Source organism: Mchenga conophoros, linkage group LG7 (assembly GCF_057382185.1).
Source record: "Mchenga conophoros isolate Kocher_MC1m ecotype Shallow Benthic linkage group LG7, M_conophoros_male_GT1.1, whole genome shotgun sequence".
Classification (NCBI taxonomy): Eukaryota; Metazoa; Chordata; class Actinopteri; order Cichliformes; family Cichlidae; genus Mchenga; species Mchenga conophoros.
Genome location: NC_140532.1, coordinates 13,218,590 through 13,232,519, shown reverse-complemented (window position 1 = coordinate 13,232,519; position 13,930 = coordinate 13,218,590). Strand labels below are relative to the sequence as shown.

The window sequence follows — 13,930 nt, the reverse complement described above, 5'->3', positions numbered from 1 at the left end:
CCTAATGTAATGAAACAGTGCAGCCTCTCACCATTTAGTCGAACTGTAACCTGCACTGAAGACAAAGTCACCTGTGTGGCAGTCCCTTTCAAACAAGGATATGTATTTTACAAAGGGTCGTATGTTAAGAAATCTTTTTCTTATCTTGATGGTTTTGTTCCTTTCTTTTGCTCTTTGGACATTTGGCTCTGAACAGTCATCGTCTGATCTGCAAATACCTCCTCAGTTCTCAGCTGATCTGCCTGGTTGTTCGACTATTATCACTGGTGATGTGAAAGGTAAGGAAGGTGAATTAGAAAGGCTTCTGTCATCCAAGAAAAAGAAGAATGTTTTTTCTGAGGACTTCTACATTAATGCAACAGTCAACTGTCAAGTTTACGTTGAAGAAAGAGGTTTCATCACAGCTCCTCTCAGTGAGGAAGAGAAAGATTTCCCCATTGCATACTCCATGGTGATCCATGACAAGATTGAGATGTTTGAGCGGCTTCTACGAGCTGTTTATGCTCCTCAGAACATTTACTGTGTACACGTGGACCAGAACTCCTCTGCAACATTCAAGAAGGCTGTGGCTGCGATTGCTTCATGCTTTCCTAATGTGTTTGTAGCCAGTAAATTAGAAAGAGTGGTATATGCCTCGTGGTTCAGAGTACAGGCAGATCTGAATTGCATGAAAGATCTGCTAAATACTCACATCAACTGGAGGTACCTGCTTAACACCTGTGGGACAGACTTCCCCATCAAAACAAACAGAGAGATTGTGAGGGCACTGAAGCTTCTCAATGGGAGGAACAGCATGGAGTCCGAGGTGACTTCTGGCTACAAGAAAGGTCGTTGGCAGTATCACCACAATATCACAAAGAGTGTTATCAACACAAATGTGAGGAAAAGTGACCCACCAATCAGCATCCCCATGTTCTCAGGAAATGCCTACTTTGTGGTCACAAGAGCTTTTGTGGAACATGTGATGGAGGACAGAGAGGTTCAGAAGTTTCTGGAGTGGGAGAAGGACACATACAGCCCTGATGAGCACTTGTGGGCCACCCTGCAGAGGATGCCCTCTGTTCCTGGGTCAATGCCCCAAAATGGGAAGTATGACATGTCAGACATGCTAGCTTTGGCTCGGGCAGTGAAGTGGTCGTATTCAGCAGGAGATATGAATAAGGGAGCCCCATATTACCCATGCACTGGTGTTTACAGAAGATCTGTTTGTGTGTATGGAGCGGGTGACCTCCCATGGCTCCTGAAACAACACCACCTGTTTGCAAATAAGTTTGATCCAGAGGTTGATGATGTTGCCATAAGGTGTCTGGAATCAGTGCTGCGTTTCAAAGCTTTAGTCCATGACCCACTGTCCACTAGGAAAATGTGACCATTGAGTAAAACTTACAATGAATTAAAAGTGTCATTCATTATAAGTGAAGTTTGCGTTGTTTGTTGTAAGTAGAAAGTCCTTTCTAAGTTACACCCGTAGAAGATCCTGAAACAAACAACTTCATTATACTCGCTCTTCTTGGTAATGTTATCTGATTGCATTTAACACTACTCTAAAAGCGGCATTAGTAGTGTTGATGCTCAACTATGCAACAGGCAAAAATGGTCTCGGATATTTTTTAGGTTTTCCACACCTTAGATTTACAGACTTCCTTATGTAATGAAACATCCGTTTTAGTCATTCTTAGATGCATTTAGAGCTCAGAGTAATTGAGGAATGTTTCGGGATGCTCAGTATCAAGACGGACACGTAGTCAAAGTTAAAATAGTTAATGTGTAAAAGAGAACGCAGCAGTAATTTTCTTTGGTATGTTTCTTTTGACTTCAGGTGAATATTTATTCTATGAAGTGCCTGTATCTGTATAATGGAAATTCTTAGACACGTGAAACAGTACAGATCATACACGTTTGTGTAAATGTATATGGGTTTTTTTTTTTCAACTTGATATTAAAGTCGTGCTTGTGAAACAGTGAATTGGTCATATACTGTAAGTTAAACTTGTTTGTTGGAAAGAGAAAATCTTTTCTAATTTACACTGTTTGAATGCCTTGAAACAACTGCCTTAAACCCTGTCATCCTGGTAATGTTATCAGTGTCATCTGGTCTATCAGTGTCATCAGTAGAGTTGAATACAATTCTGCAAACTGTAAAATACTCCAGGAATGTTTTTTGGTTTTCCACACCTTAGTTTTACATATTTCCTTATGTAATGAAACAGTGCAGCCTCTCACCATTTAGTCGAACTGTAACCTGCACTGAAGACAAAGTCACCTGTGCGGCAGTCCCTTTCAAACAAGGATATGTATTTTAAGAAGCGTTGTATGTTAAGAAATCTTTTTCTTACCTTGATGGTTTTGTTCTTTTCTTTTGCTCTTTGGAGATTTGGCTCTGAACAGTCATCGTCTGATCTGCAAATACTTCCTCAGTTCTCAGCTGATCTGCCTGGTAAGTTGGCTCTTATCCCTGGAGGCAAGCAATGTGAATTAGAAGGGCTTCTGTCATCCAAGAAAAAGAAGAATGTTTTTTCTGAGGACTTCTACATTAACGCAACAGTGAACTGTCAAGTTTACATTGAAGAAAGAGGTTTCATCACAGCTCCTCTCAGTGAGGAAGAGAAAGATTTCCCCATTGCATACTCCATGGTGATCCATGACAAGATTGAGATGTTTGAGCGGCTTCTACGAGCTATTTATGCTCCTCAGAACATTTACTGTGTACACGTGGACCAGAAATCCTCTGCAACATTCAAGAAGGCTGTGGCTGCGATTGCTTCATGCTTTCCTAATGTGTTTGTAGCCAGTAAATTAGAAAGAGTGGTATATGCCTCGTGGTTCAGAGTACAGGCAGATCTGAATTGCATGAAAGATCTGCTAAATACTCACATCAACTGGAGGTACCTGCTTAACACCTGTGGGACAGACTTCCCCATCAAAACAAACAGAGAGATGGTGAGGGCACTGAAGTTTCTCAATGGGAGGAACAGCATGGAGTCTGAAGCCACTCCTAGACGCAAGAAAGGTCGTTGGCAGTATCACCACAAAGTCACCAACAAAGTTATCGGCACATATGTCTGGAAAAGTGCCCCACCAATCAGCATCCCCATGTTCTCAGGAAATGCCTACTTTGTGGTCACAAGAGCTTTTGTGGAACATGTGATGGAGGACAGAGAGGTTCAGAAGTTTCTGGAGTGGGAGAAGGACACATACAGCCCTGATGAGCACTTGTGGGCCACCCTGCAGAGGATGCCCTCTGTTCCTGGGTCAATGCCCCAAAATGGGAAGTATGACATGTCAGACATGCTAGCTTTGGCTCGGGCAGTGAAGTGGTCGTATTCAGCAGGAGATATGAATAAGGGAGCCCCATATTACCCATGCACTGGTGTTTACAGAAGATCTGTTTGTGTGTATGGAGCGGGTGACCTCCCATGGCTCCTGAAACAACACCACCTGTTTGCAAATAAGTTTGATCCAGAGGTTGATGATGTTGCCATAAGGTGTCTGGAATCAGTGCTGCGTTTCAAAGCTTTAGTCCATGACCCACTGTCCACTAGGAAAATGTGACCATTGAGTAAAACTTACAATGAATTAAAAGTGTCATTCATTATAAGTGAAGTTTGCGTTGTTTGTTGTAAGTAGAAAGTCCTTTCTAAGTTACACCCGTAGAAGATCCTGAAACAAACAACTTCATTATACTCGCTCTTCTTGGTAATGTTATCTGATTGCATTTAACACTACTCTAAAAGCGGCATTAGTAGTGTTGATGCTCAACTATGCAACAGGCAAAACGGTCTCGGATTTTTTTTTAGGTTTTCCACACCTTAGTTTTAGATACTTCTTTATGTAATGAAACAGTGCAGCCTCTCACCATTTCGTCAAACTGTAACCTGCACTGAAGACAAAGTCACCTGTGCGGCAGTCCCTTTCAAACAAGGATATGTATTTTACAAAGGGTCGTATGTTAAGAAATCTTTTTCTTATCTTGATGGTTTTGTTCTTTTCTTTTGCTCTTTGGACATTTGGCTCTGAACAGTCATCGTCTGATCTGCAAATACTTCCTCAGTTCTCAGCTGATCTGCCTGGTTGTTCGACTATTATCACTGGTGATGTGAAAGGTAAGGAAGGTGAATTAGGAAGGCTTCTGTCATCCAAGAAAAAGAAGAATGTTTTTTCTGAGGACTTCTACATTAATGCAACAGTGAACTGTCAGGCTTACATTGAAAAAAGAGGTTTCATCACAGCTCCTCTCAATGAGGAAGAGAAAGATTTCCCCATTGCATACTCCATGTTGATCCATGACAAGATTGAGATGTTTGAGCGGCTTCTACGAGCTGTTTATGCTCCTCAGAACATTTACTGTGTACACGTGGACCAGAAATCTCTGACCCTCTGACTGCAGGTTTTCCCGAATCGTATAAACTCATCGCATATTAATAATCAAGGAACTGCCCTCCCAGCCCATTGTTCCTTCAGTGGTGCTAATTGCAGTCATTATGCAATGTACTGTTTATAAGATTGGGGAAACCTGCTGAGACCAGCGGAGGTCACGCTGAACAACGGCAGGACGTTTAAGCGTGATCAGCTGTTGTTAGCATTTATTTAATATTAATTTCTAGTATCAGCTGATGTTCGGTGGAGCCACAGCTGTAAAAGCTGCTGGTCATGATATCGGTTTGTGTATGTGGGGAGAGGGAAACATGAAGATGAAACCAGGAGATGTCCTTACTGAATCAGTGTTTGTGTGTACAGAGAGACAGCCAGGTTCACAATGGATATAAGAAAGTTTTTTTCAAAAAAAGGAGCCACATTCAGGTAAACTTGTAAAATCAAATGATCCGTGAATCAGCAATAATGTTCGATCAGTGTTTCAATATTTATATCTTTTATTAGATATGCATGTGGTTTGGTTAGGACTTTTTGTTAGTAGTCCGCTGTAAAACTTTTAATGCGTACTCCAGCACATGACAAAACACACAGACCGCACCGGAAGAACAAAACTCCCCCCACCATACTATTCCGGTTGGGCTAGTCCCCCACAGTTACGGCAGGTCTGCACAAACAAATATTGCTTGGTGATCATTTAACCAATGATCTACATCCTCCCCATTTAGCTGGTAGCACCTAACAAAACTAATTCACTCACAAGTCTCTAAACAGTGCTTCTTAACACAACTTTAACTTAACAATGTTTTTTTGCTCGGAGTAACCCCACACCTTAACATAACAGCAATTATGAAAAATGCAAATAGAAAGCATCATATTTCAACATACTGACAACAAACTGATTACACCTAAGGTATCCTAGTGTTTTCCATTTACGTGTATCTTGGGTTGGGTCTGCAGATGCGACCTGCACGTGTAGTGTATGGTGTCTGGTTCACAATGTTCTGGCCGGGCACCTGCACAGCAGGTTGGGGCTGAGGAGAGGATGTGTTTTGTGAATCTTCGTTTGAGCGTGTGTGTGATTGCGGTGTGAGTGTGGAACTGTCCATTGTAGAATGGTTAGTGTCCTGGCACTCAGGGTCATAGTCATGGAGTGGTGGTGGAGGCGGTTCTGCCACTGGGAGGATGTGGCGGCGATTCCTCCTGTAGGTTCTTCCATCGACCTGAATGATGTAGGATCGTGGCTCCTTGCTCTTCCTTTCCACAATTCCCAGCTTGTCGTAGCCTTTCTCTGTCTGCACGCGGACCACTTGTCCTTCTTGCAACAGCTGTAGCGTGCGACTGGACTTATCATAGTGACGCTTCAGTCTGAGTCTTTTGTCGCGAAGTCGGTCACGGATCTGTCCTGTGTCTTTTGCAATGGGTGCCAACAGCTTGCTGCACACAGGAATGCCCGCGCGTGTCTGACGAGACATGAGGCGTTCAGCAGGGGAGCCTAGTTGTGTGTCACGGGGAATGTTTCTAAGATTTAGGAGGTCAAGAAACACATCGGTTCCATCTCGGTGAGATTTTTCCATGAGCTGTTTTGCACTTCGCACTGCTCTCTCAGCAAGACCGTTTGACTGTGGAAACTCTGGGCTGCTGGTTGAATGGGTGAAGTCCCACTGTTTTGCGAAATCAACAAACTGTTGACTAGTGTATTGTCTGCCATTGTCAGTGAGGAGCGTGTGCGGTGTGCCATGAACTGAAAAGTGTCTCTTTTGCTTGGAAATGACCGCTGCTGTGGTCAAGTCACGGAGAAGGTCAATCTCAATCCATCCTGAATAGGAATCTACAAGGACCTGGTATTGTTTTCCATGCCAGGTAAAAATGTCAGCAGCCACCGTTGACCATGGGAGGTCTGGAACAGGGTGCAGTTGTAGCAGTTCTCTCTGCTGATGTGTCTTAGTGCTGTTACACACAGTGCAAGAGAGCAGCTCTTCTGCGATGTCTTTTGACATTGCTGGCCAAAAAATGACACTCCTAGCTCTGCGCTTGGTTGCTTCGGTACCTGGATGGCCTTTGTGTACGATGTTGATGTACTCTTTGTGCAGGGACTGGGGAATGACAGTTTTGTGGCTTTTCATGATGATCCCATCCTCCATGCTGAGCTCATCTCTATATGGAAAAAACGGAGCCAGAGCGGGCTGTACTTGGCTCTCTCTGCTGGGCCACCCTCGCTGAATGACTGTGCTGAGCGCTTGTAGCACATCATCTTGTGCTGTGTGCTGTCTTAGCTCCTCCAGGCGAGCAGTGGAGATGTAGCTCACTGTCATCACTTCATAATCAGTGTGTTCGACCAGGCAGCGTGACAGCGGGGCGAGCGGGGCTCTTGCAAGGGTGTCGGCTAGATACATGTATTTCCCCTTTTTGTAGACCAGACTGATGTCGTAACTCTGTAGTCGCAGTAACATCCTCTGGAGCCGGGCAGGGGCGGCATGGATTGGCTTTTTCATTATGGTCACCAGGGGCTGGTGGTCAGTTTCAATGATTGTTGCTTTGCCATAGACATAATCTTTGAACTTTGTGCAGGCAAACACCACGGCGAGGAGCTCCTTCTCTATTTGAGCATATCGCGTCTCTGTGTCAGTGAGAGCACGCGAGGCGAAGGCCACCGGTCTGCCATTTTGCAAACACGCAGCGCCCAGCCCATAGCATGATGCATCACATGTCAGTGTGACTGGCTCCTTGACGTTGTAATACGCCAATACTGGCAGGCTGGAGAGGCATGATTTGAGGTGGTCGAAAGCCTCTTGGTGCTGTGGGAACCAGCACCACGCAGTCTCCTTGTGGGTTAGTTTCCTTAGGGGTGCGGCAATCTCACTAAGGTTCGGTATGTATTTCCCAAGGTAATTAACCATACCGAGGAAGCGCTGTAGCAACGTGACATCCATGGGCACCGGCATTGCTCCTATTGCTGTGGTTTTGGAGGGGTCTGCTTTTAGACCGTCCCTTGTGAAGATGTGGCCCACATATGTCACTTGATCTAGGCGAAATTTGCACCTGTCAGGGTTTAGCCTGAGTTTGATCTCTCGAGCACGTGTCAGCACTTTTTTCAGGTTGGCATCATGCTCGGCCACTCTGTGTCCTCCGATGATGATGTCATCCACAATGACCGAGCACGGGTAACCGGCAAACAGCTGTTCCATGGAGCGCTGGAACACCTCACTGGCTGAGTTGATACCAAAGGGCATCCGCAGAAACCTGTATCGCTCAAATGGGGTGCTGAATGTGGTCAGCATTGAGGATTTCTCGACGAGCCGTATTTGCCAGAAGGAGTTTTTTTGCATCTAGCACTGAGAACACTGTCGCTCCTGACATCTGTGCTGCCACTTCCTCAACGCTGCGCATTGGGTGATGGGGTCTTTTCAGTGCTGTGTTGAGGTCTTTTGGATTTATGCACAGTCTGATCTCATGCTTGTCTTTCTTGTGTGCTGCCACCATTGAGGACACCCAGTCAGTAGGCTCGGTGACTGGTGTTACAACGCCGATGCGTTGCATGCGTTCAAGTTCAGCTTTGACTCTTTCTTGCATCGCGACGGGGATGCGGTGGGCTGGACGGACGACAGGCTGTACATCAGGGTCTAGTATCATTGAGTATGTGACTGGAAGTTCCCCCAGTTCATCACTGAACAGGTCATGGTATTGTGTGAATATGTGGGAGCTGAAATCTGTGCTGCTTTCTGTGCTGATCTGGTGGACCTCAGGGCTCATTTTCACAATGCCCATTTCCATGCATGCTCGAAATCCTAGCAGCGGTTGCACTTCTCTATCCACCAAAAAGAAAGGCAACGTGTGACACTGCTTCTTTAAGCAACAAGGGAGTGTAACAGTTCCAGTGGTCTGAATTCTCGTGCCTCCATAGGTAACAAGGCTCACAGGATTCTCTTGTTTAACAGTCTGTCTTCTGCCATTCACTGTTTCGAAAGTCTTGAGTGACATGACATTGCATTTCGCTCCCGTATCTACTTTCATCTCTGTGGGCACGCCATTTATGTGTATTGTGACAAATCCCTCATCTTTTTTATTAGCTTTAGCGTGGATGCAGTCAATCTGTCTGTCAAGCTCTACACCATCCACGTAAAACGTTTCATCTTGAAGTGGTGGCTCACTCACTGTTAATTCGTTCACAAGCCGCCTTGCAGTCTGTCTGTTAGGGGCTCTGTGATGGCTGCGTGGTTTAGACTTGCAGCAACTTTTGTAGTGATTCAGTTTTTTTACAGTTGTGACACTGTTGTCCAAATGCTGGACACTTGTCTCGCTTGGCTGCCTCCACATTTGGAGCAATTGGTGACAGTCTGTGGGAATGAAAGGGGCTTAGGCTTGTGCTTGCTGTTCAGAATGGGCTTTACTGCGTCGACACTGGTAGCTTGTGTTGCTAGTGTCTTGCTGTTTTTTTCAGTCATTTCGTGTATTCGACACACCGAGATAGCTTTAGCAAGTGTTAGCTCGCTGTCTCTTAGCAGAGCCTTTCTCAACGTGTCGCTAATGACACCACAGACGATACGATCACTGAGCATCTTGTCAGTGAGGTCCCCAAAGTGACAACATTTAGCCTTGATCTTTAAATCACTGATGAATGATTCAAGTGTCTCACCTGGCTTCTGATTTCTGGTGTGGAATCTATATCTTTCCATCGTCCTGTTGTGTTGAGGATTGCAGATTTCTCGAAATTTTGCCTTCAAACACTCTGGATCCTCTCTGGACTCAGCAGCAGTGAGTATCTCTCCATCTGCACCAGCTGCGCGAATGGCAGGAGCATAAACGAACGAGCGTTCTCGTTCAATGGCGTCTGGTCCAGCAATATTCAGGAGAATGTAAGCCCTTGTCTTTGCCGGCTTGTCAGAGTGAGCTGCGGCGATGAAAATATCATACTCCCTTTCAAAAACACGCCAATTCTCGGCAATGTTCTCATCAAAAACCAGAGGGTCAGGTCTGCAAAATCCGTCCGCCATGATGGGGCGACTTCTTTTCTCTTTTTTGTTTTTTCTTTAGCGGCTAATCCGACACAGCGCACAATAAGCAGTGCGGTACCCCGACAGGGATATAAACATACGCGCTGGCGTGACGTCCGTACCGTCTTCTGACACCATGTAGCACTCTCGTGTGATGCGACGAGCCAATAATCACTCTCGATGTTCGTCCGCTGTAAAACTTTTAATGCGTACTCCAGCACATGACAAAACACACAGACCGCACCGGAAGAACAAAACTCCCCCCACCATACTATTCCGGTTGGGCTAGTCCCCCACAGTTATGGCAGGTCTGCACAAACAAATATTGCTTGGTGATCATTTAACCAATGATCTACAGTATTTGTTTCATATTAATTTAATTTTTCATCTAATTGTATATAATCTATTTGTGTAAGATTGTCAGTCCAAAGAGGGAGAGAGGAAAGAGGGGAACATGAGGAGAAAGTACAAGGTCAGGAAGAACCGGGTAAGAAGACAGACAGGGAACAGTGACAGGCACAACAGAAACTGTTAAACTGACAAAGAGAAAAAACCTGATTTTACTCACACAATCTGGAAGTTGTTTTCCCCCTATATTAAACCTGCTATGCAGAATCTGCAAAACCAACATAACATTATCATTGATTGGGGAGATTAAAATTAATGATATATTTTTATGTGGTTCAGCCACAACTCTACTTAAACCTCAGCCAGTAATAGGTAGGCCAACCTTTGGACCATCCGGTTGTCTGTATGACTGCCGCAGTACGTACATCACATTTGCACACTATCAGAAAGTGCCAAACAGCCCTGGTGGAGTGAGGAGCTGTAGAGAGAAGCAGAGTGCTCTGTTTCTATTCTAAAAATGTTTTAAGCTTGTTTCAAAAGATTCTGTACTGCAGCTTTAAATGTTTTCCAAAAGCACACATACACTTATCAGTGTTTCTCAAACTTTTTACAGTGTGTACCACCTGATAAAATGTCAAGCTCTCCCAAGTACCACTATGAATGTATGAAACTCATAAATCTTACAACACAAAATTAGAATTATTAAATTAGTAAAATTAGTATCAGCAGTAAAGATTTTTTCATACATTATATACATTCTACCACAGGCAAAGTTGCCTCACTTTCATAGTTTTTATTAATATTTTCTAATAATTTATTTGTAATATTTTTATTCTGTTTTGGGAGTATTTTTTTATGTATCCAAAAAATGCAGTCAGTTTACTTTTTACTCACTATGAGCATCATCCATTATTCTCCCCCAGTAATTAAGGTTAGGATATGTATTTTTTTTAATATTCCAATTCATTCTTCTTTTCCAGCATTTAAATAACCTTTATCAGATTTGATGGTTTTGCTACAGACTTTTAAAAAAAGTGTTTTGCATTTCTTTAACAAATGTGGGGATTAAATTGTGTTTAAATGTACAAAACAGTGATGTCATGTTTTGTGACGAGGACCCAGGCACAGAGTAATACTTACAATGATTTAAAAGTGTAATTTGTGATATTCGAGTTATTTAAGTAAATATCATGGCATTGATATGTAGTTTTTGAGATTTAAATAAATTATTATAAAGATTTATATTAAGAATTTTTTCATTGCCTTTAGTGAGGTGACGAGGAAACAGGAAGGCAGAGAAATGGAGTTACATGAAGCAAGGGTCCAAAAGCCATGCAGCATAAATAACTGAGCTATTGAGAAACATCGACTAAAATATCAGTCATGTAATATGTAAAAGCCTGTGGTTGTTACTGTGCCATTGTTTTCTTGAGTTTTTTTTTTTAATTTTATGATCAAAATGTTAATGCCTCAGATGCATCTAGAGCTCACCCTAACTGAGGTATGTATCATGGATGCACAGTATCAAGACGGACAAGTATTCAAAGTTAAAATGGTTAATGATCAAAAGAGAATGAAGAGTTAATTTGTTTTGGTAGGTTTCTTTCGACTTAAGGTGAATATTTCCTATATGAGGTGCCCGTATCTGTACAGTATATTACCATTTCTTAGACCACGTGAGTAATGTCTGAAAAGTTACAAGTTTGTGTGAATGTATATATTTTTTTCAACCTGATATTAAATTTGTAAGTGAAACTTGCATGATTTATTGTAAATAGAAATAAAATCTTTTCTAATTGATGCTATCAGTACACCTTGAAACACACCAGCGTGTTATAAACTATCATCCTGAAAATATCATCTGTTTGAATTTGCACTGGTGTATCAGTGACATCAGCACTACTGATGCTGTAAGAAATAGAGAGATATTTTTTAATGCGTATCTGCTCATTAGATTGTTTTATGTAGAAAAGAAGGCCAGCTTTGAGACTAGGTCACAGGCTGACAAGAAACTGCATGTTTTTTGTAGAGTATGAGCAACAGACAGAGTGAAACTAAGTTCAGACAGACCTTAGAAAGGGGAAGTTATTGCAAGCTGCACAGGAAGTTTTAGTGCACAGGCATATTAATAGATAAGACACAGAAAAGTGGAACTTTGCCATATGAGGAATGTTGGTATCGAAACTGTGTGATGTGTAAAGTACCAAAATAATATATGAGACATAGTTTATGATTCTAATGTTAGAGATCCTGCAACTGGCGTTTGGGCTGTGCAGGGGTCTCTCTCTTCCGGAAGATGATTGAATAAAAAGAAATATAGATGTTTTAATACACTATGAGTTGGTTTTCTCTGATCTATCATGGGGACAAAAGAAATAGATGTAATAGGCATAACCTCCCAGGTAATGTTTTTATTGTCTCCGCCTTAGCTTGACACACCTCCCCACGGTGCAGCCTCTCACCATTTAGTTGAATTGTAACCTGCACTGAAGACAAAGTCACCTGTGTGGCAGTCCCTTTCAAACAAGGATATGTATTTTACAAAGGGTCGTATGTTAAGAAATCTTTTTCTTACCTTGATGGTTTTGTTCCTTTCTTTTGCTCTTTGGAGATTTGGCTCTGAACAGTCACCGTCTGATCTGCAAATACCTCCTCAGTTCTCAGCTGATCTGCCTGGTTGTTCGACTATTATCACTGGTGATGTGAAAGGTAAGGAAGGTGAATTAGAAGGGCTTCTGTCATCCAGGAAAAAGAAGAATGTTTTTTCTGAGGACTTCTACATTAATGCAACAGTGAACTGTCAGGCTTACATTGAAGAAAGAGGTTTCATCACAGCTCCTCTCAGTGAGGAAGAGAAAGATTTCCCCATTGCATACTCCATGGTGATCCATGACAACATTGAGATGTTTGAGCGGCTTCTACGAGCTGTTTATGCTCCTCAGAACATTTACTGTGTACACGTGGACCAGAACTCCTCTGCATCATTCATGAAGGCTGTGGCTGCGATTGCTTCATGCTTTCCTAATGTGTTTGTAGCCAGTAAATTAGAAAGAGTGGTATATGCCTCGTGGTTCAGAGTACAGGCAGATCTGAATTGCATGAAAGATCTGCTAAATACTCACATCAACTGGAGGTACCTGCTTAACACCTGTGGGACAGACTTCCCCATCAAAACAAACAGAGAGATGGTGAGGGCACTGAAGCTTCTCAATGGGAGGAACAGCATGGAGTCCGAGGTGACTTCTGGCTACAAGAAAGGTCGTTGGCAGTATCACCACAATATCACAAAGAGTGTTATCAACACAAATGTGAGGAAAAGTGACCCACCAATCAGCATCCCCATGTTCTCAGGAAATGCCTACTTTGTGGTCACAAGAGCTTTTGTGGAACATGTGATGGAGGACAGAGAGGTTCAGAAGTTTCTGGAGTGGGAGAAGGACACATACAGCCCTGATGAGCACTTGTGGGCCACCCTGCAGAGGATGCCCTCTGTTCCTGGGTCAATGCCCCAAAATGGGAAGTATGACATGTCAGACATGCTAGCTTTGGCTCGGGCAGTGAAGTGGTCGTATTTAGCAGGAGATATGAATAAGGGAGCCCCATATTACCCATGCACTGGTGTTTACAGAAGAGCTATTTGTGTGTATGGAGCGGGTGACCTCCCATGGCTCCTGAAACAACACCACCTGTTTGCAAATAAGTTTGATCCAGAGGTTGATGATGTTGCCATAAGGTGTCTGGAATCAGTGCTGCGTTTCAAAGCTTTAGGTCATGATCCACTGTCCACTAGGAAAATGTGACCATTGAGTAATACTTACAATGAATTAAAAGTGTCATTCATTATAAGTGAAGTTTGCGTTGTTTGTTGTAAGTAGAAAGTCCTTTCTAAGTTACACCCGTAGAAGATCCTGAGTTTTATTTTTGCCTTTAGTGGTTAAAAAGATAAGAATGTTGGGAGGTGTTGTAACAAAGCAAAGGGGTCTAATGCCTTGGTTTTTCAACAACTATGGAGAATTAGATTTTTTCAGATCAGCAATAATTTATACTAAAATGTCAGTCATGTAAATGTAAAATCCCGTGGCTGTCACTGTTCCTTGTCATTTTTGGTACTTCTTTCAAGCCTTCTTGTAGAGCTGTTAATAGTTTCTTGTCAGTGAAACCTGTAATTGCAGTGCCATCTAGTGGAGCTCAAGTATGGCAGAAGAGACACGCAAAGG

General features: G+C 42.9%; 3 protein-coding genes across 3 annotated transcripts; all 3 read left to right on the top strand.

Annotated features, from left to right (window-relative positions):
• Positions 1-81: 81 nt before the first annotated feature.
• On the top strand, positions 82-1,966 carry LOC146569706 (beta-1,3-galactosyl-O-glycosyl-glycoprotein beta-1,6-N-acetylglucosaminyltransferase 3-like). Its single transcript, XM_085282190.1, has one exon. The coding sequence runs from the start codon at positions 101-103 to the stop codon at positions 1,367-1,369; it is 1,269 nt and encodes a 422-aa protein (XP_085138316.1). The 5' UTR covers positions 82-100; the 3' UTR covers positions 1,370-1,966.
• Positions 1,967-2,292: 326 nt separating this feature from the next.
• On the top strand, positions 2,293-3,645 carry LOC146569705 (beta-1,3-galactosyl-O-glycosyl-glycoprotein beta-1,6-N-acetylglucosaminyltransferase 3-like). The gene has a single exon (XM_085282191.1). It carries the CDS (start codon positions 2,293-2,295, stop codon positions 3,550-3,552), a length of 1,260 nt encoding a protein of 419 aa, XP_085138317.1. The 3' UTR covers positions 3,553-3,645.
• An 8,599-nt stretch (positions 3,646-12,244) lies between these two features.
• LOC146569704 (beta-1,3-galactosyl-O-glycosyl-glycoprotein beta-1,6-N-acetylglucosaminyltransferase 3-like) lies at positions 12,245-13,537 on the top strand. The gene has a single exon (XM_085282186.1). It carries the CDS (start codon positions 12,245-12,247, stop codon positions 13,511-13,513), a length of 1,269 nt encoding a protein of 422 aa, XP_085138312.1. The 3' UTR covers positions 13,514-13,537.
• Positions 13,538-13,930: the final 393 nt, after the last annotated feature.